This window comes from Oculina patagonica, chromosome 2 (assembly GCF_052425735.1).
Source record: "Oculina patagonica isolate OP01 chromosome 2, crgOcupat, whole genome shotgun sequence".
Taxonomy (NCBI): domain Eukaryota; kingdom Metazoa; phylum Cnidaria; class Anthozoa; order Scleractinia; family Oculinidae; genus Oculina; species Oculina patagonica.
Window position 1 is genome coordinate 5,342,468 of NC_135759.1, and position 24,965 is coordinate 5,367,432.

At 38.7% G+C, this 24,965-nt stretch overlaps 3 protein-coding genes and 1 non-coding gene across 4 annotated transcripts in view; 1 reads left to right on the plus strand and 3 right to left on the minus strand.

Annotated features, from left to right (window-relative positions):
* Positions 1 to 5,328, minus strand: part of LOC144642831 (GDP-fucose protein O-fucosyltransferase 3-like) — a 41,991-nt gene extending 36,663 nt beyond the window's left edge. Inside the window, exon 1 of the mRNA XM_078501921.1 lies at positions 4,470 to 5,328. Within this exon, the coding sequence (XP_078358047.1) occupies positions 4,512 to 5,234 (723 nt within the window). The 5' untranslated portion in view covers positions 5,235 to 5,328 and the 3' untranslated portion in view covers positions 4,470 to 4,511. The remainder of the gene's footprint in view (positions 1 to 4,469) is intronic.
* The window catches only part of LOC144642809 (GDP-fucose protein O-fucosyltransferase 3-like), a 28,761-nt gene extending 21,135 nt beyond the window's left edge, over positions 1 to 7,626 (minus strand). The window contains exon 1 of the mRNA XM_078501896.1: positions 7,179 to 7,626. The gene's annotated coding sequence lies outside the window, so the exon portion shown is untranslated. The remainder of the gene's footprint in view (positions 1 to 7,178) is intronic.
* Positions 328 to 400, plus strand: Trnas-gcu (transfer RNA serine (anticodon GCU)). Its single transcript has one exon. It is a non-coding gene; the product is annotated as a tRNA-Ser (tRNA).
* A 1,479-nt stretch (positions 7,627 to 9,105) lies between the features above and the next one.
* LOC144637805 (tetratricopeptide repeat protein 28-like) lies at positions 9,106 to 13,236 on the minus strand. Its single transcript, XM_078496890.1, has 3 exons — positions 12,549 to 13,236; positions 10,105 to 12,167; positions 9,106 to 9,627 (listed from the first exon to the last, which is right to left on the minus strand). The coding sequence occupies exons 1-2, from the start codon at positions 13,234 to 13,236 to the stop codon at positions 10,111 to 10,113; spliced, it is 2,745 nt and encodes a 914-aa protein (XP_078353016.1). The 3' UTR covers positions 9,106 to 9,627; positions 10,105 to 10,110.
* Between the last annotated feature and the right edge of the window lie 11,729 nt (positions 13,237 to 24,965).

The window sequence follows — 24,965 nt, forward strand, 5'->3', positions numbered from 1 at the left end:
CGTATATAACTGAAATTGACTTGACTCTTCACTTGAGCTGATCATGAGCAGATTTGACTTGCATCTGCTCATGATCATAAGCGATCCCTTGCTCGTACCCTGTTTTCGCGGTTCTTTCCCGGGACGCCCGAAGATAATCAACCGCTTCACCAGCGACACTCTGTGTTGTTAATAGCTTTATTGGAACATCGCTCTCCATATCTTAACCCACGGACCATGACGACAGGAAGAATATAGTACTATACCATGTGTGCTAGACAACTTGCATGAAGTTTGGTGGCAGAAGAAAGGTGAAACATCAGAAACGACCGGGTTCACGGTACCGCCGCCTGGTTAGCTCAGTTGGTAGAGCGCCGGACTGCTGTGCGGGAGGTCGTGGGTTCGAACCCCAGACCGGACCAGCACTCAGGGTCTTAAGATAACTGAGGAGAATGTGCTGCCTTTGTAATTTCATCTGCAAATGGTTAGACATTCTAGTCTTCTCGGAAAAGGATGATAAACCGTAGGTCCCGTCTCCTGTATCTTCAGTCTTATAACAGGGGACGTTAAAGAACCCACACACTATTCGCAAAGAGTAGGGCACGAAGCTCCCGGTGTTGTGGTCTGGCCTTTACAATTGTGTAGTAAAATTACAGTACGTGTAAAGCGCATTTGAACATATACATATGAAAAATGCGCTATATAAATACATTATCATTACTCAAAAAACCCGCAACGTATCGACGCGTTCCATTAACCAGAGTACTCGAAGTACGTTTACAATGTACTCTAAGGCTTCCGGAGGTAGTGGACTACCTTTCAACACGTTTCGTTCATTTTCGAAATTTTTTACAGTCTGGCCGCTCTGGCCCCGATTGTTTTTAAATAGTGCAGTGTTTGTGTGGATCCCCGCGTCTCGGGCACACAAGCTTTGTGTTTGCGTCAGTCTATGTAACACGCGCGAATTTGGTAATCGCAAAGTGAAAATGACGATACGATGACAATTGTAAATTTACCTGCCAGTTTAAAGCTTATTACAAAACACAAAAATAGGTTATTACAATTGACGACAGCTCAGATTATTACAAGTTATGACAGTATGATCAGAAGTAATCAGTGAGAAACAATTACACATAATGATCAATTCAAATAAACGTCAGTAGGCTTTTGTACATTATGCCAGCATTTTTTCGAGCATTTTAGAGAGGCAAAAGCATTGAGCATTATTCGAGCATTTTAGTGGCATTTTCCCGGAAAATTATATTTTTTCAGAAAAATAATTTTTTTTAGAGAAAATGAAGACTAAAACTCAAAACATGTTTACAAAAACTTCAAATGCCACCCTAATACAGCTGAATAGAGACTGAGGAAAAGTCAGCGGTTTTACGTTTCAAGAGTCAAGGAGGCCATGTTTAATTTCTTCGTGAGCGTGGCTGTGAATCTGTGACCCCACGTTAAAACCTTTGAAATTAATTTTAAAAAACCGTTTGTACAATGAGCATTATCCGAGCATTTTAGTGACTTTTTTTTTGGGGGGGGGGGGGGACCGAGCATTTTAATGGGAAAAATGGAGCATTAAGGTGGAGCATTTTAGTGGGGGAACAAAAGCATAATGGACAAAAGCCTAAACGTCAGACATCTACGATAAACGACAGCAGCGGATCGACCAAACAGGGAGGGTGGTGGTGGAGACTTTTGGATCCAATGTTTATTTTGGGTTCGGAATCGATTAGGAAAGGAAAAAATTAGGAGCTTGAAACTGCACTGATGTAATGGTTTGCCAAAAAAAAAACGAAAGAAAAGAAGACTAAAACCTGACTTAGACTGAATTTCAAGTTGGTTCTTGTATTGCTGTTTGTTTGTTTGTTTGTTGATACTGTCACTGAATTTGTTTATAATCATGAATAAAACATTCTTTTGACTGGGGTATGTTTTATCATAGTTACTTGGGCTTGGAGTGACGTTAAAAGCCTGAAATTGACTAAGACTTTTATTTAAGTATGGCTATATACATGGGCGAGATTTGGTGAAGTTACAGAGGATTTCGAATATCTCGTTGAAGACTGGGAAACAAAAATAGGTCTCTTCCATGCCAAGAAATTAAATTTGCTCAAAAAATAATTAACTACAGAAGGACAACTGAAGGAGCAACTTATTAGTGGGAATTCTACTGTTTTTTTTTTTCCATAAATAGAAACCACTACTGAATTTTAATGACAAACTATCGAATCATTTGTTTGCTAGATTGTTATTTATTGGACAAAGAACATACGTGCTTCATTTACAATGTAAATCATAAAATATTCCTCAAATAATAGTTATTTTCCCGCTAAAAGGTACCGGGATAACTATGAAACAAAGATCATTTTAGGAATGAACGTTTATTTGTGTCAGTGTCTCACGATAAAATCGCTCTGAGATGTTGATCGCGACGTTTCGACTGCAATACTGCTAGTCTTCATCAGGCGATGAGGTCGATTGTTTACGCGTCGCTATTTATTTACGTTGGTTCGCTGTCATTGGTGCATTTCGATCCTTATTATTATTCCGACTAACAGATGTTGTTCCCTCAGGGGTCCGCTTTCTAGTTGAACGTGTTTTCTGATCGTAGGTATCCATGCTTCGGGAATTTCAATTCCGCTGTCTCTATTGATGTTATTCGGATGAAGTCCTATTTTGGATAGCCTCTTTGACCCTGCGTGTGTGTCGGTGAGGGCGACGATCGATAAACTTGACTTGATTCCATAAAGGAAGATGCCCCGTTTCGTTTGCGTGCTCCGAAACTGCAGAGGTTTGTGTATGAGGAAGCCGTGTGTCTCTGTCGTGTTCTTTTATCCTGTCTTGCATCGCTCTCCCTGTTTCACCTATATATACTTTACCGCATTCGCATGTAAACAACACCGTCTTGTTTGCCTGGTTCTAGGGCGTCTTTCGGTCACACTAAGTGAGACCGGAGAGTCGTGTCAGATTTAAAAACCGTGCAAACGCCTTGTTATTGTAGGCAGCGGCGAAGAACCTCTTACACCTTTAATGTAGGGTAAAACCGCAGTAGATTTAAATTCCTGCGTGGGTTTCTATCGTATTCGTATCTTACACCACGATGAACAATATTCACATCTTTAAAGACAAAGATCATTTTACAAATAAACACACCATTAAACAGTGTATGACCACAAATTTAAATCTTCAAAGATGCGACGATCTTCTTTCTCACTTCTATATGGGACCTCATTCCCCTTCTCCCCCAGAAGGTATATAACTATCGACATTCTTTCCTCCGCAGAGGCTACCGAGGGAACCATAGAGGGGATAGCGAGCGGGGAGAGTCGTTTACCGCGTGCCTTATAGTTATTCCTCTTCAATCTTCCCATGCGCGCTTGTGTACGAGAAAACAACAGATGCCTCTGCTGCGAGGAGAGGTGTTGTGTGACGTAACCAAATTTTGCGCCTAAAGAGAGAGCCTGGGAATGGTTACTGTTTGCAAGTGGCACATTTACCTTCCCCATGTTACACGTTTAGTGAAAGTTCTGTTCAGTAGTAGTGGGCAATCATAGACTGCTTTTCTTGCTGAACAGTTTAAACCGAACTTAAGTTACCTTAATCTCGATTCTTTACTCCTGGAAGATCGGAGAAGTGAGCGAAGTACATATTTGCTTTTCATCTAGTCAATTCTTGTGGACTTAAATAGGTTCTCTCGATATTATTAACCAAAATGAGAAAACGTTGGTTGTAAGTAGTATTGCGTATCGCAAAAGTGGCATATTCGCTTTTTAATGTATCTATTTGCCTTTTTTGGAAGGTTTGAAGGGAAAGGGGTCTTCAGAAACGTTTGGCAATTATATACTTCATTCGTGAATTTTTATGTTAAGGTTTTCTTTCTACTTACAGATTTTTTATATGACAAAATATTGCTAAAGGTTGGTTCTCATATGATCGCTGTTCGATCGTTTGAAAATACTGAGACGATCGTAGGCGATTGAAGCGATTGGAAGCGATTGAAGGTTCTCATATGATCGTCCCGATCGCCTGGTTTGAGCGAAGAGCTACGAAAAAACAATCATTTTAGCCCTAGATCCAACACAATGGCAGCCTTCAATGAAAGAGCAAAACCCGTGACCTCCTATCTCCTCCGTTATTACAGTTTTACGGCGAAGAAGGGGAAGAGAAGCTAGTAGGGTAAAACACGGGCGATCAAAGCGATCGTGATCGCCCCAATCGCCGCAGACGTTAGCGATCGCCTGTGTAATGTTCTCATATAATCGCCCCGATCGCAAGAAAAAGTTTTGAAGGGACAGAGGCGACAGAAACGATACGTGCGATTATATGAGAACCAGACTTAACCATTGATACCCTAATTTGTTAAAAAAAAAAAAACGGAAAATATGTTATGCTTAAATTTTGGTTTATTTTGACAAAAAGACACGAAATCTTGGAGAGTATTCACAATTATCTATTTGCAGTCGCAAATTGAAACACGATTTAAAAATCACCTAGAAACAAACATAACCTTAGCTGAAACAAACAGAAATAAACTATGATCCCGGTGTTATTCCCCAGTCCTCAAACGTCATTTCCTTGCAGTTGTCTGGAAGAAGACCCTTTTTGTGTACTCGCCCTTCGGAAAGTGCAACGCACATTTGGCAATACAAGGGATACTTTGGCTTCCAGTGATTCCCGACAACAGTTCCACTTAAATTACCGATTCCTTTCCACTTCCACTCCAGATATATATTATATTCAGTCTCGTTATTGCCAACATTTTTCAGATGTTCAGCCAGAAGCTTTGGGCTCTTAAAATTGCGCACTTTTATAACGGAATGTTGAAGATTACCGGGTAGAAACTCGTCAAGTTTGTCCGTGCCCATCACCACGGGAACCGAACCGGCATCCAAAGCATGACTCAGTTGATCATCAACAAAGTAATCACAGTCCTGGTTAAAGAATACTATACTAAATTTATACTTCTTGGCCAGTTCTGTTTTAAGCTGTTTAAAGTCTTTGCCGTTTGCTGAGCCGTACCTGGAAACTAAACCGTCTTTGTTCTTAAGACAGCCTCCGTAAGAATCAACATGGACGAACTGCATCAATTGTCTCAAGTATTCAGTACGTACAGGCTCACAGTTTGAGAACGTAGCCATAACGAGCCCGGTTTTATCCTTGAAAGGAACTGGCGCTGTTAAAACAGGCATGGAATATACCGGGTTCGGAAAGTCAGAATCTAAGCGATAGCTTTGTAGCAAATTAAATTTGGACATTAAATTAGGATCTCTTAACTCGGGTGTGTACACTGGGTTTTCATGCGTCCACAGAATCCAAGGAACAGACTCCTTAGGTGGAGTAATGTGAGTATCTTTATGGGGGGTCGTGCTGTGGGGGGAACAGGACATTTATCTTTCTTCCAAGTCAGATGGATATTTTGTTCTTCTCCAAAAACAGTTGACCAGAAAACGATGAGCCAGGGCTTGGTGTTAGTCTGTGATTTGTAGTCTGTCACAGGAAATTTGAATTTTCATCTCTTGTCTTCAGCTTCCACAGTAGGATAATCACCAATACAGGGCAAAATAAAAAGCAGAAATGACGCCTGTGCAATGGGTACATCTCGTCGTATTCTTTTGAAGTACCTGTGGAAAAATTGCCTTCATGTAAGCCACATTAAAAGTGATGTAAAAGATTACTTAGTTCAAGCAGCAAAACATGCATAAGGAGTATATTCGGCTTTTTTTCAGTGATAAAAATCTTATTTCTCCTAATACTGTCATTACATTGTTATGCAGAAAGGTTATGAGAATAGAGACAAACATCAATTGGGTGGTATTTTTCCTCATGTGCCACTAAGGCCCTGGCCAAACTTCTCATGAGACGAACTTAATTGCAATTTTGGTCAACCCAAACAGGTCAGCTCGATCTTTGGGTCAAACGTCGAACATAATTCGACGAAGCCACCGTCGAACCAAATTCAGACCAGCAAGAACGAATATCGAGCCTAAAAATACATTATCATTCAATTTTTTAATTTATTTATTAAGTTCGTTTCATGACTGAATATCGACGTTTGTCCCACAGTCGATCTTCACACGTTCTATCTGTCTGAAGCAGACTTGTTCGTCTCATGTGAAGTTCGACGTTTGGCCCGGGCCTTAATAGCTCTTAATGACCTAAATTTATCGGAAGAAATATTGTTGGAAAACACGTTACCTGGCGAGAGGATTCCATGTGAAATTTTACTCGAAAAACCGATATCAAGTCGCACTCATCACGAGTTATAAGTGAAAGATCGATCTTTCTAGGTAACTTTGTCTTAGATAAGCAGTCAGTCACTTTGCGTTTCGAACCACTCACCTAAAGCAATTTTTTTAACATTTAATTATCTTTTCAAAGGATCATAACAAATTCTGCATTGTATGTGGCATTAAAATTTATGATAATTATCTATAGAAAGCGAAAGATATCAACTTTTTCTCGTTATTAAACGCGAATATTTTGTTTTAACTCATCATTCTATTTCTGACATTTGCATTTTACTCTAACAGTTTTGGTAAATTATTGATTGTTAGAAAATGATACTTGATGTTACGCTTATAAGGGCTGCAGTATCACTACAATTAAATCTTGAAATAAAAGTTGACATGAAACGTTTTTGAAACTTTCCTCTGTTGACATTTGCGATGGAAAGTTTAAAAAACTGGAATAAACAGACTACACAAAAGGCGAAAGAAATTTCACTAAAGATGCGCCTCCCATTTTTGCCTGGAAAAAATGCAGTCGTAAAAAGAAGGCTAAAAATAAAGAAACTGATATTAAGCCCATGTGTTTGTAAAAAAATTGATATTGGTGAATCGTCATGAATACAAAGCAGAAATGAAAAGAGATAAAAGCTTGATGACGGTTTTACACTTGTTACACCGTCATTTTTCGGAGTACCCAAAGCTGTATTTACGCCAGTGAGCGTCTTGGAAAAAGACGAAGATCTGCCAAATGATGAAATTTTTAGTCTTTGTTGCATTCGTTTTCCAAAGATCTGTAAACACTGAAACAGTTTTATTTTTATTACTATTGTTTTGTTACTTTTATTTTATTCATTTACCAAAGTTCATTTAAAAATTGTAGCAGTCGCCTTTTTCGCTTTTTTTTTCAAGTTTCTGAAAATTCTTAAATTTCGCTCCACTTACTAAGAGGAACTGAATTTCGTGTATTCTGACGTTCGTTTCACTTTCTCAGCCATGTAATTATTCCTTTACTAACCATGCTTCTAACATGCCAATATTCCGCCATCTTTACCTCAAGTTCGCTCAATAACCGACATATATCTCGAATAATGAATAACAACATAACCTGGGTGTCCGTGGTCGCTGAACCGTTCTATTATAAGCCACCTCGTATCGAAGTTATGGCTGTAACTAACAAAGAAAAGCTGTCAATCGACAATCTCTGTTATGAACCGTGATGTGTCAAGAAATCATTATGAATAATGTTTTTAAATAAGTTACCTTTCACTTTCCGCACGTCAGCTGCAGGCCAGTAGCTTCACCTTAAACGAAAGATGATCGCTGTATATATCGGATAACACGACTGCATGGCATTCAAAGGAACGCGTGCGATTCCTTTTTCCCGAGAATGTCGATCTTGCGCGACGAAAATTGACAGCGTGCGTTCGTGATTACTGATTCAAAACCGCATCACAATAACAGCGTCACGCAATTTGCCGCTACAGCGATACGAAATCAAACCAATTACTAGATTTCCCCCAAAGAAATATTGGGAAAAGTGCCTCACTGGAATTTTAAACCGTAACATTAAATATCGTGTAACGTTAAATATACCAAAAAATAAGAAAAGAAAATTATGGCGAGTTTTCTGTCGGATATATAAGATGAATTATTAAGAAAAACAGGTGTCCTTACTAGTTTTTAAAAACAAAATGCTCAGTAGCTAGTATCACATGTTGTTGAAAATACAACGGAAGAGAGAAGGCGCTATTTGCAATTCAAATTTGTCAACAGTTAAACAAAAGAGCTCTCTACTGCACCCGCCAATATCCTTTGGTTGTCACAGCATCTTCACCGGTATCTTTGTTGAAAGTCGGATTTTGCTGATTTTTGGTCTTAACTGTTCTGATATAATTGGTAGGCATCTTTACCCACGAAAAACATTATATTTGAACATTTAACTGAAGATATAATCTTTATTTGGGAATAGAAATCAAACTTTGGCTTTAAATATCGATTTTTTGAAGGCGCGCGGAAAAAAAGGAAACGTTGACTAACGTTTTCAAAATTACAATCCATTTCCATCCCAGCCATCCGCAGCCGAACACGCGCTTTTAAACAATTTTATTGCTGATAGCTGAGGGTGCGTTTCTTTGGGAAAAATCCAAATCCGGATTCTTGATCCAAAAACGGATTTTGCGTTTCTTTACCTATATCCGAAAATGGATTAATCTTGGATCAATGATCTGAAGAATCCACACTTCGAGTGGATACATCAGATCATATCTGAATCCGGATTTTTAGGATTCATGATCCGTGCGTTTCAGTCTTTGGGAAAGGATTCGAAGAAAGTACCTTGGCCCAGCGGTCTTTGCTGTGAAAATACAGGTTCGCTCTTTGTAAACACTGCCATACGGAAAGTTTTAGGCGGTTATTTCGATCAAAATACAAAAATATTTCACGATAAAAGGAAACGGTAGCTTCAGATAGGTATGTAGTATCATTTTAAACGGGATGCAGGTTTTCTAGAACAGCCATTTTGTGCCTACGGAAGTTGTATCCTTTTGAAATTGTCACGAATGAAATTTGCACTGATCATTTTGCAATCATTCTTCGCTCTCAGATGCTTTCTCGCCACATTGTGCTTAACACTAAAGAAGATCTACTTCGACGTGTGGTTTTTGTAAAAGATTTTGTATGCTTAAATTATTTTAGCTAGGATACATTCGACGAAAAATAAATTTGTGCTGATATTTTATGTTCTGTGCGAAATGTGTTTACGGGATTGTCATGGCAAAAAATCCGTTTTCGGATTCTTCGTTTCTTTGGGAGCAAAGTATCCGTGTGATCTGAGATTAATAATCCAATTTTGGATTTTCCCAAAGAAACGCACCCTGAGTTCTGTAAATTTCCTGCTAGCTGAGAAATGGGTTGACATTTTTAACTTTTTTGACATTTTAAACTGACAGCTGAGAAATCGGCAAAAATTTAACTGATAACTGAAATTCAGCAACTTCATCCTTTATTTTATTATGACCGCATATTTTGAAAACGACATTATTGACAACATTTTGCCCATAAGCTGTTCCAGAAACGAGCGGTTAAAATCGTTGCATTAAACTAATAAATCATCTGTAAACCATCTAAAAAGGAGCTATTCCAAACAAAGCATTTTTACATAGAATGCACAGGAATCCAGTGCAATTCATATCAGCTACCAATCTTTTAAGACCAGGTTAAAGCTATAGTATTCAAGATTTGTTACGAAGTATTATTCTTGTAATTTTGTTGTCCGTTTTTAGAGGTAGGAATGTCTTTGGTGAATAAAAATCAACAGTCTTTTCTGTTTTACATTGTACTTGAACAAGTTCCTTTGCTCACTGCTTAGCTACTGCTTGATTTTTGCCCGCATGGTATCCTCCACTAATAAGGTCTTTTCATCCTACAACAATAACATATACAAAAAAGAACGTAAGGAAAATGATCTAAACATAATGTTACAAGCTTCACTTGAGTGCATTCCTGCTTTTTTATTTAGTAAATTAAGAGCAGTGCAATCTAACAATACCAGAACCGACCAGAAAGAATAACTGGTGGGCTACACAGGTGGAATAGATTTTCAGTTTTGTTTCGTAGCTTCGTCAGTTTTTCAATATATACAACAAATCTCTTAAAAGAAACTTCTTTAATGTACAACTAACAAAATGTAAAGAAGGCAGATGAAATGAATAAGCGATCTGATCACTTCGCAAAAAAAAAATCGGTTTGAAAAATATTATCCTAACAATAGGAATAAAAAACGTGTAGCTTTGTTACTTGTAATGAACTGAAAGATGATTTAAAATTTGATTTAACTCGCACACGCAAGCAACTAACTGGCCAGAGAAATGAAATGTATTTTTCGCTAATTTAAACTTACATCAATTTATTTTCCAAACTCAAATGTCACATTATCTCCAATCAGCATGAAAGGTGCCCACTTCTTCACTTCAGAATAGCCGTTCTCTCTCATCCACTTCATGGCCTCGTGAAGAGACTCACTGGCACTTTCCCTACGAACAAGGTGCTCGTAGAAACGACTCATCAACTGCAATGTTGCACTGTCGTCCAAGGCCCACAGTGCCACCAATACTGAGCGTGCACCGGAGCCTAAGAACGCTCGAGCGATTCCAACAACTCCCTCGGCTCTAATTTGTCCACGGCCACTGTGACAACAGCTAAGTACCACCAGTTTAGCTCGCAGTTGAATCTTTGAAATGTCAGACATTTTCAAAAGGTAGTCATCTTCCTGCGGAATCTCAGTGTTAGAATCAAACGGCGCAAGGGCAATTTCTCCTCTTTCAGCATTACCATGAGCAGCCAAATGTATCAGACTCACTGAATGTATCCTTTGAAGTACCGCTTGCTTCGTTGCGTGCTGTCCTAACAAAGGCTGAACGCCCAGCAGTCTTCCGATCATCTCTGCTTCCTTTCTTGCACCAGGCAATGGTGAGAAGGTTTTATTGAGACGTCCATCGTAAATCACCACACCAACAGCAGGATCACCCACTATCAGAGCACCAGTCTGACTATGATAGTCTGCAGGACTGTCCTGAATGAGCTTGAGAGTCATCAAAGAAGGGATGATGCGTATCCTGAATGTCTCTGATAAATACTTCGCACTTTCATAGAGTAAAGCTGGAAATGGGACACGGTACAAACGGCGATCAGGAACAATGATGATTTCAGGCTCTCTAAGTAAGTCAGACACAGGATCGATTAGCATTTTGTAAAACAAAGTTAGGTTTGGGTTGGGATAATCCTCATCTTTTCCTTGTCGCAAATCTGAGAGGTTCTCTTCCTGACAAGAATCGTGTTTCGTCTTAATGTCATTCAAAGATCGATCCTCACAATCCTCCTCAGGTAAAATGCCAAAGCTGCGGAAGCTATTAGCCATAATAGCAAAAAACTCTTCCAAATTTTCAGCAACCTTTGCTAATCTGGTATAAAGAGTCTTTTTATCCACTGTAATGTGTCGGAAATGAATGGCTCCGCTTGTCTCGAGAATCCACAAAAACACTTTCTGAGCATGATAAGAAATGTATAGACAAGAGCAGCTACTTTCGCTCTTCATGACATTTTCAATGCCAATCCATGATTGTGGGTTTGTTGAAATGTGTTTTTCAGCGGAATACCGAGTTTCCATTAAATCAGCTAAGGCTCTAGCCCGTCCCAGCTCAATAACATAAAGAGCATTGCTAGGATTTCCAGCGTCACAAAATAATCCACTGAGCCACTGATATGGAAAATCATGAATGTCTGCTAAGGATATCTTAATATGATCGTTGTCTGCATTAAAACCTCGCAAATCTTCGCATTTTTTCATACTTAGAAACAGATAGGAAAAAGCTTCCTGAAACTTATTCTGTGATAAATTCAACAATGTAAGGTAACAATAGCACCCAAACTCAGTTTCACCGTCTGTGATATCTTTACTTATCGTAAGTGCCTTCTCAAAATATTCTCCAGCCATGACATATTTACCCAGAAAATGAAACACGGCTCCTAGACTTCCGTGGGCTACTGATTTTCCTCTTCTGTCACCAATTTCAGTATTGATTACAAGTGCTTTCTCATAATACTTTGTAGCCTGCTCATAATCACCAAGAGATCGAAACACATTACCTAGGTTTACATAACATGTTGCTTCTCCTGATCTGTCGCCAACTTCAATTGTGATCGCGAGTGCTCTATCTTGATATTCTTTACTCTTTCTGTATTTTCGAAGAGAGTGAAACGCATTTCCTAGGTTTCCATAACATGATCCTTCTCCTGCTCTATCACCTATCTCCTTTCTGACTGCAAGTGCTTTCTCGTGATATCCTTTAGCTTTAACATATTCACCGAGAAACTGAAACATAGTTCCCAGGTTTCCATAACATGATCCTTCTCCTGCTCTGTCACCTATGTCTTTTGTGACTGCAAGTGCTTTCTCGTGATATTCTTTAGCGTTGACATATTCACCGAGAGACTGAAAAACAGTTCCTAGGTTTCTGTAATGTGTTGCTTCTCCTGCTCTGTCACCAGTTTCTTTCCTTACCGCAAGTGCTTTCTCGAAATATTCTTTAGCCTTGATAAATTCACCAAGAGATTGAAAAACAGTTCCTAAGTTTCCGTAACATGTTGCTTCTCTTGCTCTGTCACGAAATTCCATACTCATCACAAGTGCTTTTTCATGATATTCCTTCGCTTTGACATATTCACCGATAGATACAAGCACTATTCCTAGGTTTCCATAACATGTTGCTTCTCCTGGTCTGTCACCAATTTCCATTCTGACTGCAAGTGCTTTCTCGAGATATTCTTTAGCCTTGACATATTCACCGAGACAATGAAACACAATTCCTAGTTTTTCGTAACTTGCTGCTTCTAATGCTTTGTTACCAATTTCGGCGCTGATCGCAAGTGCTTTTTCAATATATTCTTTAGCTTTTACATATTTACCAATGGATTGAAACACGATTCCTAGATTACTGCAAACTATTGCTTCTCCTTCTCTATCACCAATTTCCATTCCGATCGCAAGTGCCTTCTCGTAATGTTCTTTAGCCTTGAGATATTCACCGAGAGATTCAAACATAGTTCCGAGGCCGTCATTAGTGATTTCTTCTCCTCTTTTGTCGCCCGATTCTCTCGCGATGGTCATTGCTCTCTCATAAAGTTCTTTTGCTTGAACATACTTATTTTGACTCTTATATATCTGTGCCATCTCAATGCTAAGCCACACTTCTTGTACTGTTATACCACACTCGCGGGAAATGACGAGGAGTTTCCTGCCGTATGTAATCGCATTTGTCTTATCGCAGATACCACGGTACGCGTTGAACAATGTTTTATAGATTACCGCCCAAATGTATTTTGCAAGTTGCTCCTCCATAGTCGCTGCTGTGTTATTAAGCAGAACCAAGTTTTCCTTGCATAACTCGATGGCTTTTTGAGCCCGACCGGTGTTAAGAAGGAAAATGACAACACTGTCTAACCCTAGAAAGATCGCTTTCAAGATTTCTCCCATGTTGTTCATAACGCCTTTAGTGTGTACAAATGTGGTAACTGAAAATAAACGGAGTACGGTTGTAGAGTTAATTAAGCAACACCGGAGTAATACTTCACTAACATTACGAAGAAGATCGCGGACTTGAAAGAAGCATGGTTGAGCAAATTGGCATTCTAAACCAGTCTAATTTTCATCTTGAAGCAGACTAAAGGAAGAAATGATAAGCACGAAGACACGCTATACGGGTGTTTGCCGGAAATTCCACTGCTCTTTTGAGATTGTTACGCCGAAGTGAGCTACAATTTATTTCACATACGTGTATAAGGTATTGCCATGAACTTTGTCGTAAATTTCAAGGCACTGATTTCACTTGCAATTGTAATCAAGTTACAACTCGGTACTTTTAACATTATATATGACTTTTTTACCTTTTTTATATATGTATTGATAAAAATATGGTTACCCTAGTTAGCTTGCCAATACAAGGCAAGTTATACTCACCGCGGCAACATTAAAATAAAAGACTGAACTCCAGATTGTGTTCCTTGCCTAAAGTGAACTTTGCTGTCAAGTTTATTTGTAGTCGACTCTTTGGAAAGTAAAAATACCGGATATCAGTAAATCGTAGAGTCATCCGTTCCTCTGGGAGATTGGAAAATGAAATACAGATTTTTTCATTTTCCGGAAAAACCCTGAGATTTTGAGTTTTTCTTTACAAAAATCTGTAATAGTTCGGATTTGTCAGTTGTTGTAAGATGGACAAACACAATGTTTCATACATTTTTTTAAAAGGCGTTAATTAACGGTTGTGCTGCGTTGACTATGCTCACAACGGTAATTGAGAAGACAAATTCAAAAAATGCTGTCTCTGTGAAGAGAGTACAAACGGAAGATTATGTATTTGAGTTGTATGACGAGAAGTTAAAAGCGAAATTTGTGATTGTCGCGAAGATTGACATTCTACGGTCTTGAAGAGATGATAATTTTATAGTTGTTGAATACTATTTTTGTAAGTAGAAGTTCGATGCCCTAACATTCTTAAAGGAGCTACGTCACAGGGATTTCGCAGATTTGTATACGTAATTGGACTACATGCTGTCCAATTTGGAAATAATTTGATGAAAAAAATTCCGAGGGCAGCCAAAATTGGACGAGGCCGTAGGCCGAGTCCAATTTGGCTGTCAGAGGAATTTTTTGAATCTAATTATTTCCAAATTGGACAAGCATGTAGTCCGGTTACATATTAATTATATAGCTTGTAGTCAGTCAATCCAGCGTAAACAATAAACTTTTTATATGTCTAGAACGGGAAAAACATTCAACAATAGTAGGCATAACACAGCACATGCAACTCACTCAAAGCATTGCATCACAAATAAAACTTAAACAAAACAGTGCAACAGTTTATTCACCTGAGTTTGCGAAGCTTGCTACAAAGTGAGTGAAAACACTGCATCAATCAATGAAAGTCGTAAACAAAGTGTCCGAAGAGCTTTACAACTTCTTGAATCTGACATACTCCTTTCTACTATTTCGTTCATATCTCATGGCCGTCTTTTCTTTTCGAATTTCAGCATAAACGACAAAGAATTGCATCTAGCTCGTGGCGATGAATATCTGAAAGATTTCAGTTCGCTTCGCTGCACTTACGTTCAGCCAAGTTTTGTACTATTAGAGGCGTTTTGCTCTTAGTTTTTGCTTCTTAGTGTAGCTAGCTCCTCTTCTGACAAAGTAGAAAATTTCTCTTTGTTGTTACTATTGCTGAAAAGCTCAAAAGGAATGGAAAAACGTAGCAAACTTGCCTTAAAAATTCCGCCATTGTCGACTAACAATGTGACAAGTTTCCCGGGCTGACGCTATGCTTAATGCTAATTGGCTGATATCCGTCACATGTCGTTTTTCCTTCGATTTGATTGGCTGAGACAAAACTGTCCAATTTTTCTTAAATTGGACAGTTTGTGAATTTTACCTGAAAGTCCTAATTGAAACTATCCAAATTTAATCCCAAATTGGACAGTTCTCAGAAATTAAGGAAAAATACCTGCGCTGACAATATAGGATTTACTGACAGCTATATAATTATTAGTCTAAACTGTTCTGAAATCAGTGGTAGGGAACTTAACCCATGAAAAGCATTATCTTTGAACATATAAATGAAGATATAACCTTAATTTGCGGATAGAAATCAATCTACGGCTATATAAATATCGAATTTTTGAAGACGCGCGGAAATAACTTGAAAAGTTTAGCCTTAATTTTTCAAATTGCAATCCATTTCCATCCTAGTCATCCGCAGCCAAAGACACTCGTAAACAGTTTTAGTGCTCTAATGTAGCAATTTTGAATAAAAATGGCCGGACCATTATTTTTAGGTTTCTTTAACACAAATATAATATAAATTTTGGCTGTTCAAAATCTGGTAAAATCCGTGACAAAGCCACTTCAACTTTTTGTATGTTACAGTGATTTCTTTAATCGGAATAAGGTTAACATTTGTAGAAAACTTTAAGCATCATAAAAATTGCACACCAAGTGTGATCAAATTTGATTCACAGTTGTTTGTTGTTTGCGAAATTTCTCTTTTCGGTTGGAACCAAATCCACAAATTTTCTTATTTTCATTGGGATGCAGTTTATAGCATTAGATCACGCGAGATTACATTTTAGGCGTGAAATTGATTAGCCAATAAGAAAGCAGAGCATATGTCATGTGACGTTAATGCCAAAATTAAATGAGAGGGAAGCGGACTCTTAAAAAACGGACCACGCTGACGAGTTAAGAATAGAGCATGAGGATAAGGGCTCGACTTCGTACCGGGTGAGATAATGAATTTCAACTGAGCCAATTGACACATGTATCCCCTTGATCAACAAAAACCAGTTATACGAGATCGGAATCAAACATAACCTGTTCGGGAAATAATCACTCGAAGCTTTTGTTGAAAACTTGAATGTGTGGTCCCAGTTTTCAACCATCCATAAATTGGACCCCGGAAAACATACTAATAGTTGCCTATAATTAAGAGTAGCACGAGGTGAGACGGTTGTTTGTCCTTCTATTGTACATAAGAGAATAGGAGGCAAAACTAGATCCTGAGTAGAAAACTGAAATCCAGCGCCAGTTTGTCAAATAAGAAGGAAAACCCGGACGAGTCTTTGTAACTTATACTTAGGAATATAAATGAACTATTTTCTGATCACAACGGTTTTCACGACGCAAGCTCAAGCGCAAGCATAACAGCTCTTATTTCACTGTGAAAACGGCTTCTACGAAAGCATAAGCACAAGCGCAACCACAAGCACAAAAATCAATTTTTTTCATTTTCTTGTGCTTGCGCTTGTGCTTGCGTTCGTGTGAAAACGATACATCGCAAATTGTTTACGTCTGGCAGAGTCTAGCCAATTAAAGCACTCGTTCCAGCATTTGATAAAAGTGGCAGAGGCCGCAGTTGATTTTGATAAACGTTTTCCGAGGTTGTTCAGAGGAGTGGAGACAAAAAAAAAACAAAATTAAACAAAAATGCACAAGCGTGGGCTCGAGTAGCGAAGAAAATGGAGATCTATAACAAGATCTATAAAAATCTTTAACCCCAAATGTTTCGTTTTCCTCCATTTTTGTAGTCGTTTTCGCTTTCTTTGTCACAAGGAGTAGAACAGACAACAACACTCGACACCTAAGAGTTTCTGTCGCAATTTTTGCCTAAAGAACAGAGTCGAGAACGGAGCCTTCTAACTAGTAAACATCATATTCTTATGCTAATGTGCTAATGCTTATGTCGACGTTTGTTTTCTTTTGGCACAAACTACTAATGCTTGCGCTTGTGCTTGGGTCGCTAGTGAAAACCAGGCTTAAACCTAAACGCAAGATAATTTCGCAGTGACAAATTATAAACTCAAAATTGTCAGTTCGACAAGAACAGATGCTATAGAGTTGAATAAACTTAACATACATTTCTGGTTGTTCAGTTATTGATAAAAGAAAGTTTTAGCAAAAACACGTCCACATACCTCCTGGTTTCTAAGCAAAAGTTAAAAAAAACTCATACTTTCATATCCCGTTTACTCGAACAAATCTTTGGAATGATTTCAACTCAAATTCAAATTTTAAGAAAATATGGCAAATTTTAATGTTTTTTTTCATGCTCTTCTCTCTTTTCATTTAACTTCAAAATAAATTAACGCCCAAAACAAATACGCCCCATAGTGCTTTTGTAGTATTCACTAACATGGTTCAAAGACAATAAGGCGTCAGAAGTGAAATTGTGGACCAGATCAAAAAAACTGTTCTTGAGATTCTACCAAAATAATTAAGAAAAGGCCCGAAAACGTTTGCTTCATTTACGAGTAGAAGCGGCTTTAAAATTTCAAAATTTTGCATCGCACTAGTTTGCTTTGCATTAAGTTTCGTGTAGAGGGATAGTCATAGATATTCCTGTAAACCTGCCCTAAATAATCAACTCTGAAATTAAAATAAGTCAGAAATCGGTCAAGATATAAGTCAACGTTTAGTTGTCAAATCTTCCAAGAAAAATGATGAAACATAAGCAGGAATGAAAAAGAGTTTGCTTATAACACTAAGTGATTAAGGATCTGAGTCAACTGTTATCCACCGTTCAAATACTTCAGTTTTATGTGTAGGGTGCTGTTTTTGAAAATAAGAACGTGATATTGCCGAGTCAATCTGCCAATGGCCGAATTTAGTACGCAGTAATTCGTTTATGATATTCTTTTATGTTCAGTAATGACAAAACAATAGGGGGCTTATTTGGATAGACGCCACCGAAGCAGAATCAAAAACACAAGAAAACTCAAAAACTGTAATCAAGGTATTGGTCAGGTCCTGTTTACATGGAAGGCGGGTGCCCCGGCTAACCGAGTTACCCGGCTAAACGAGCTACCCTGGGCTAGCCAACTTTTCATACGTTTCTTTAGAAAACGCATCGAAGCGTTTACATGCAAGACGGAAAACCCGCCTTGCCGGGGCACTCGGTCTGCTTGCCCGGGGCACCCTTCTAGGCGGGATAGCTTTTTGCCATGTAAACGGTTATGCCCGAGCTGTCCCGGCTTGCCGGGATAAGTCTTCGCGCGTGTTCTTAAATTAAATTTGAAGTTAATGGCATAAAATGTATAAATTCTAGACCCAAACAGTGCTATTTGACCAAAATTAGATCAAATTAGTTTTATGTGTAGGCTGGAAAAGTAATCATTTTTTAACTCCGTTATTCATTATCTTGATACAACAATAGTTATACGTATTGATCCTAGCTACGAACCTAGTTACAGTGTTTATAGATGTTTATCTGCGTTTCTATTGGTTTTGTAATCGGACCTTTTAGCGTCCCCACGCGCATATATAAGCCGCGTTTAGCGTCCTTTTAAATAGAGTTTTGCAAGATACGAGTTTATCACAAGTACTTTCGTTAGACGTATTCTTAACCTTTGGCACAAGCGGGACCGATATGTAAGTAACTTTTTAATTTGTTTAGTTTTAACTCTTTTCTGTCAGTCACAAAAAACACAAAATTGACCACAATGGACATTTTATTTAATATCTCAACAGGTATTTACAGCAATGTGGACTACTATATCTGAATTGAAAGGGGATATAATCGGGCGAAAGTACACGAATGAACGTTTATTGTACAGTTTTAATTGATTTATAATCGCAAGATGAGTAAATTGGATCAAACACTTTGTGGATCATGGAGTGAACGCCCACCATTGAAAATAGCAACTTAAGAGCGAAATTCTCTATCTTTTTAGAATTTTCGGACAAAAAGGTTAAAATCGAATTTTTTTTTATTACGCCAAAAAGACCCTTTGGGTGAACTATTTTTGAAAATATTATGTAAAACTTCCAGCGAGTTCAATTTTTTTGAGAAAACGAGGAAGTTTGTAATTCGAGCTCATGCTGTCTGAACGCCGAGGAAAACTAATTAATTGACAGCAATTTCGTGGCATTTTCGATGCGCTCGTTCTCAACTTCAGAAACTTGCCTTGAGTTCATTTTTACATGAGTACAGTATGTGGTCCTTGGTCCGTGAGGTCCTTGGTCCGCGACTTTTTCGAATATGATTTAATATTTCCTCGATATCTAAACTTCGGCAAAAAATGAATGTTTCCAATGATTCTTTGACTATTCTTCTTTGGTATGTTAAATTTTCAGCTTTTTTACTGTCAGTTACGATGCGAAATTCACGCTTGTCAACAGACAGGTAAATTTGCCTTTCTTGAAATTTCAACTTTTCGCGAGTCCGTGAATTACATGGCCGCGTTTACTAAGCTAGTGCATAGATAAAACGCAACGGGATAACGTGTTTTTTTGGAGAACAGGTTAATATATCAATAGATTTCAGAATCTGCGAAGAAATTTGCTGCAGAGTTGCAAATTTTCGGTTTAGCGACTAATAAAAGTTATAAACAATTTTCGCATATGGGTCCTTGGTCCGTGACTTTTGACTGTGAATTAAAAAAGTGTTCTAAAACAACGATCATTCAGAAAAATATTAAGTACTGGGTGCACGCATTGGTGCTACGGCATTTATCCTCGCTTCAAATGTTTCAAAATTAAATTGGAGAGTTATAAAGAGAAGAAATTAAGACGCGGGTTTCGTTGGAGACTTCGGTCTGAAAGAAATCTGAAGAATATACTGGTTGTTTTATACTCGCACCTAACAACGACTTCCAGCAAGACTGAAGCTTAAAAATGTCAAAAATAGAAAAGAATAACTTAAATATTGCTAAAACATTGCAACTTTTTTGAAAATTATTGCGATTTACAGTAATTTTCACTTTGTTTACGTGACTCGCGGATAAAGGACCACAACCGCGGACCAAGGGCCAGCGAACACGATCACCTTTTTTCGAATTACAAGAAAAATACTTCATAAGGAAAGTTGCCACTCTGGAATTAACTCGAGAATCATAAAAGCTATCTTCAGGGAAAATTTCAGCCGATAATGTTTTGATTCAGGTAAGATATTCAAGTTTATCACTTTTATTCGCGGACCAAGGACCACATACTGTATTTAACCATCTCTAGGTCTTCCTTTTAAACAGAAAATCTTCCTGAAATATGTAATTGTTGACACATTTTCACCGCGTTAAAAATTCTATCGATCGCAATTTAATTTACACACCGAATTTGACCTAACTTCAGAGGGCTAGAACACCAAGGGTATACGCTTCTATCGGTAAAACATGGGTTCTTTGAAAAGCCCTATTCTTCCTCCTTATCATATCCAAAGCGTTAGTTTGGCCCGTAAAAAGTGAGTGCGCTAGCACGAAAAATATACAGGCATTTTTCACATGTTTCCGCCATAATTTCCATTCTGCAGTCAACCGGATAATGTCGAACTTAATTGTTGAAACGAATTAAATTTGGTCTTATGCTTCGCCGTTATCAGTTTCAATGACTTTAATTTTTTGCTACAAAACTACAATATCTCAATTTTTAACAGAAAGGAACAGTTTTAATAAAAAGAAATAAATAAAGCAACAAACAAGACATGCTCACCTTGCAATTGTGCCGCCGTTAATTTATGCGAGGGAAGAGAATTGTCGCTGTTTGTTGTTTTCATTTCCACTGAAGCGTTTCCTTGCACTTCTCAGTTTTTAAATATAAGAATACCCTTTTTACGCATACACATCTCAATTTAGACGACATTCCTGAAATTTAGCAAGAATCTTATCCACCAAAACGGCAAATTCGTGCTATGTGCTGTTTGACTATACTCGTCACGCAAGAGAATTTATTGATATCATATTTCCAACACAAGTTGACGTGACGTAGGGACGGACCATTGAAATAACCGGTGGGGTGTTGACTTTTTCCAAAAAAAACTGTTTCAAGAAAAAAGGGATGTGACATAGTGCATTGTTGAAAAAACAAATAATGCAAAGAAAGAACCAAAACGAGCAGTAGTTGTCATCTTTTAGCGGAGGAGTTTGGGGGGTGGGAGAAGGTTTCGTATTAGAAATTTTGGATTTTGTGGGGTGAACAGGGGGAAAACGTTCTGATAAAGAGAGGGGGGATACATTCAACAGGCATAATCAAATCCCTCCCTGACTCAACCCCATTCAAACTGAATGGTCCCAGGAGCCCCCAAATGCCGCTTAATACAGAAAACAACTGACCAGAGAAATGAATTTCAGTTATGATATTTATAATAATTCTTGCGTTGAAATCTTACATGCGTTACGAAAAAGGCCTGTATCTTTAGGCAAAAACTGAACGTCATGCAATGCTTGTGCCCTGGAATATAATCCTACAGACAAGTAGGCCCACTAACCCCCTTCCAGCTAATGGTCACTAATAGGTCACAAACAGCAACTTAGCGGAAAATTATTAAATTAATCTATTTGCTATATGTGATAGATATAGACGTCCACTGTTCTTCTTACAGACCTGGTGAAATTTTGTCCGCGAAACAAGCCGTAGCCTGATCCCGCGGGCTTGATATAGCTTCAGGCAGTCGGTTTATAGTTCAGGTATTAGTTTTGGAGCAGCGCAAAAAATAAATAAATAAATATATCAATAAATAAATAAGTAAATAAATAATTTAATCAATATATGTGTAAAAATAATTAGAAAAGAAAGCGTTTTGGGTTGTTCTGATAGACAGGGAGAATGAATAAATTTTTCCGCTACTTCGCCTGCAGAAGACCCTTGCAACTTTTTCCGCTTGCCTTTATTCTCGTTAATCGCATTTTTTCGTGCTCCTCCCAAAGTGTTCACCAGGGTTCTTGGTCAGCTACAAGCAAAAGAAATTAGCAATGGTCGTCCGGTTTACGTTTGGCGGATAAAATTTCAGCCGCCGCATGGTTTAAATTACCGTAATTTCTCGATTAAACGCCGGCCTCGTATAAAAGCCGGGTCAAAATTGCTTATTTTTTAATAAACGCCGGGAGTGTTCGTTCGTTGCTATGAATGGCACTAGTACGGTATGCTACTTTGGAATTTTCAATGAACGCTGGCGTAACGTAGCTAGGATGGACGTTGTACAACAAAATATAACCTTATTCACCTAGCCGTTTTCGCATTCCCGTCTGTCTTACAGTGACGCATTTTCGTTCTTGTGTTAGTGCTTACAGGCGTTGAAATCACGAGAAACCCTCAGTTCGAGGCGTTTATGAACTCAAAACTTTGTATCCATAACCTTTACTTCGTGCTCTTTTGTGTAGTTAAAATACCGTTTATGTTCCTTTTGTCATAAATCATGGTTGCAATATAAACGTGTTCAATACGCAATAATGAACCTTTGGGAAACTGTAAAACTTAGATGGCCAGGGAAAGTTTTTCGGGGCAAAACGAAGAGCAAAATCGCCTTGCTTTGTAAAACTGCCCCTTGGTCTCGGAGATCGACTGAAAGCAAATCAATCTGAAAATTTGACAGAAATTTGCCTTCCGTTAATAAACGCTCGGCCCGGATTAAACCCCGGCTTCAAATAAACCGGCGCCGGGTCCACCAATCCAAGTTCGAAATAATCGCCGGGGGTGCTTAATTGAGAAAATACGGTAATACAAAAATAGGGAACATCATGATCTGACATACAAATACGAGGTGTAGCCACCCTAAATTAATGTTTTTAATGTGTACGGATACTGGATAGTTCCATAATATTTGGACAAAATTTCTTCAGACCTGTAAGAAGTATAGTTGACGTCTATTAGTGTCACACATAAATAGATCAAAATACACTGTTTTTATTTATAATAAGAAAACTATGGGGTATGCCCCCAGAACCGCTAGCAGCTCGCGCCTCCGGCGCTCACGTGCCCCTCTTCCCTTATTTTACCTTTGCTACGGCACTGACATGATCAATAGATACCCATTGCGTACTAAACGGAAATGTTAAACGATATAAACGAGTATTAGAATGTTCACAAGAATATTTTCATTCTAAATTCAGCAAAAAACCTGAGTCGAAAACAACAGATTTATCTAATGGGCGTACAATTAAATATAGACAACTGAAAGCAAGGCTGATCGTATATTACGTGAAAGGTTGACTTGGCGAGACACCACCGCGACTAGAACCGATACAGAAGATTGCAACCGCAGACAGCTTTCTCGTTCTTATTGGGACTCAATGCGGTGTAGCAAATCTAAATGACACCAGCTCGAAGAGCCAACGCAAATATATTGCCCAATAACCCGTACACTGTATCAAGTTCCGTACTTTGCAGGAGGAGGGTGGGGGCAAACATTTTTGGCCTACTTGTCTGGAGGATTTTATTCTAGGGCACAAGCATTGGAGCGACATTTGGGGGCTCCTGGAACCGTTTAGTTTGCCGAAGCGTGCAGAGGTATTGATGGTTAAGCTGAGGCGAAACTGCACATCATAATTGTAAACGGCGCTCCACACGAATTTCCTGTTAGCCTTTTGAATAACATCCCGGTAGCGGGCGAGTTCCTTGTAACGAAGCGGTTCGACATCGAGCACGAGCGCTTCATAAATGTTCCACGCCTCGAGCCATGAGTCGAATGATTCGACAGTTAAGTTTTGGGTTGCGCTTGTTTTCTGACTGCCGGTTCCAGGAACGTCGCCACATGTTTCGGGCTTAACTTTGCGTGGGAGAAGATCAACAAAATCAACATAAGCGCCGGCTTTAACGGCTTTAAGTAGCGTACCTGAAACTACATGGCCGGAGGCGTTGTTTTGGCCAGATGGAAGTTGAAGCTCCTTCTGAACCGTGGAGTCGCTGTTGTGTTTGTCGGCGCGAGCGGACGTTTCTTGTGTTGAGGCACCGCCCCCAATTTTTTCTTTGCTTGCTTTGATGTCGGTGACCGTGTCGCGTAGTGTTTTCTGTTCGAGTTGTAGCGCCTCGACTTGGCTCGACAACGCTCGTATCGCTTGAAGCAACGCGTCTTGTTTATCGCCAGGAACAGGAACAGGAGCGAGCGTTTCTTCTTCTTCGACGGGTGACTTTTCAATGTTGTTGTCGTTGGCAGGATCTGGATCATCAGGACCTTCGCAGTGTTTGCCCATTGCTGCGAAATCGTGAATATCTTTCGGTGTTCCGCAACCGGGGCACTTATTTTTACGTTTTGCTTTTGTTTTCGAGGACATTTCGTTGAGATGAGCGGCTAGAAGTCGGTGAAAAAACGAAAAACAGCTAAACAGCTAAACGATCGAACTAAACAGCGATAAGCGAATGTACAATTATGTAATGCGATGCTAACACGTGTTGGCTTCATTAAACTATATTAACAATATTAATATCACTTAAAGGGAAGGGATTTGATTATGCCTGTTAAATATATTGTCCCTTTCTTTATCAGAACGTCTTCCCCTGTTCCCCCACAAAATCCAAATGTTAAATACGACCCCCCTCCCACAAAAAAACAAAAAAAAAAAACTCCTCCTTTAAAAGATGACAACTACTTCTCGTTTTGGTTCTTTCTTTACCTTATTTTTTTTAACTATGCACTATGTCACATCCCTTTTTTCTTGAAACAGTTTTTTTGGAAAAAGTCAACACCCCACCGGTTATTTCAATGGTCCGTCCCTACGTCACGTCAACTTGTGTTGGAAATATGATATCAATAAATTCTCTTGCGTGACGAGTATAGTCAAACAGCACATAGCACGAATTTGCCGTTTTGGTGGATAAGATTCTTGCTAAATGTCAGGAATGTCGTCTAAATTGAGATGTATATGCGTAAAAAGGGTATTCTTATATTTAAAAACTGAGAAGTGCAAGGAAACGCTTCAGTGGAAATGAAAACAACAAACAGCGACAAT

Coding starts and splice junctions, on each gene's coding strand:
- LOC144637805 (XM_078496890.1), bottom strand. CDS start 13,236: ATGGGAGAAATCTTGAAAGCGATCTTTCTAGGGTTAGACAGTGTTGTC. Junction 12,168..12,548: donor AATTGTGTTTCATTGTCTCG/GTGAATATGTCA, acceptor TCAACGCTAAAG/AATATCACGAGAAAGCACTT.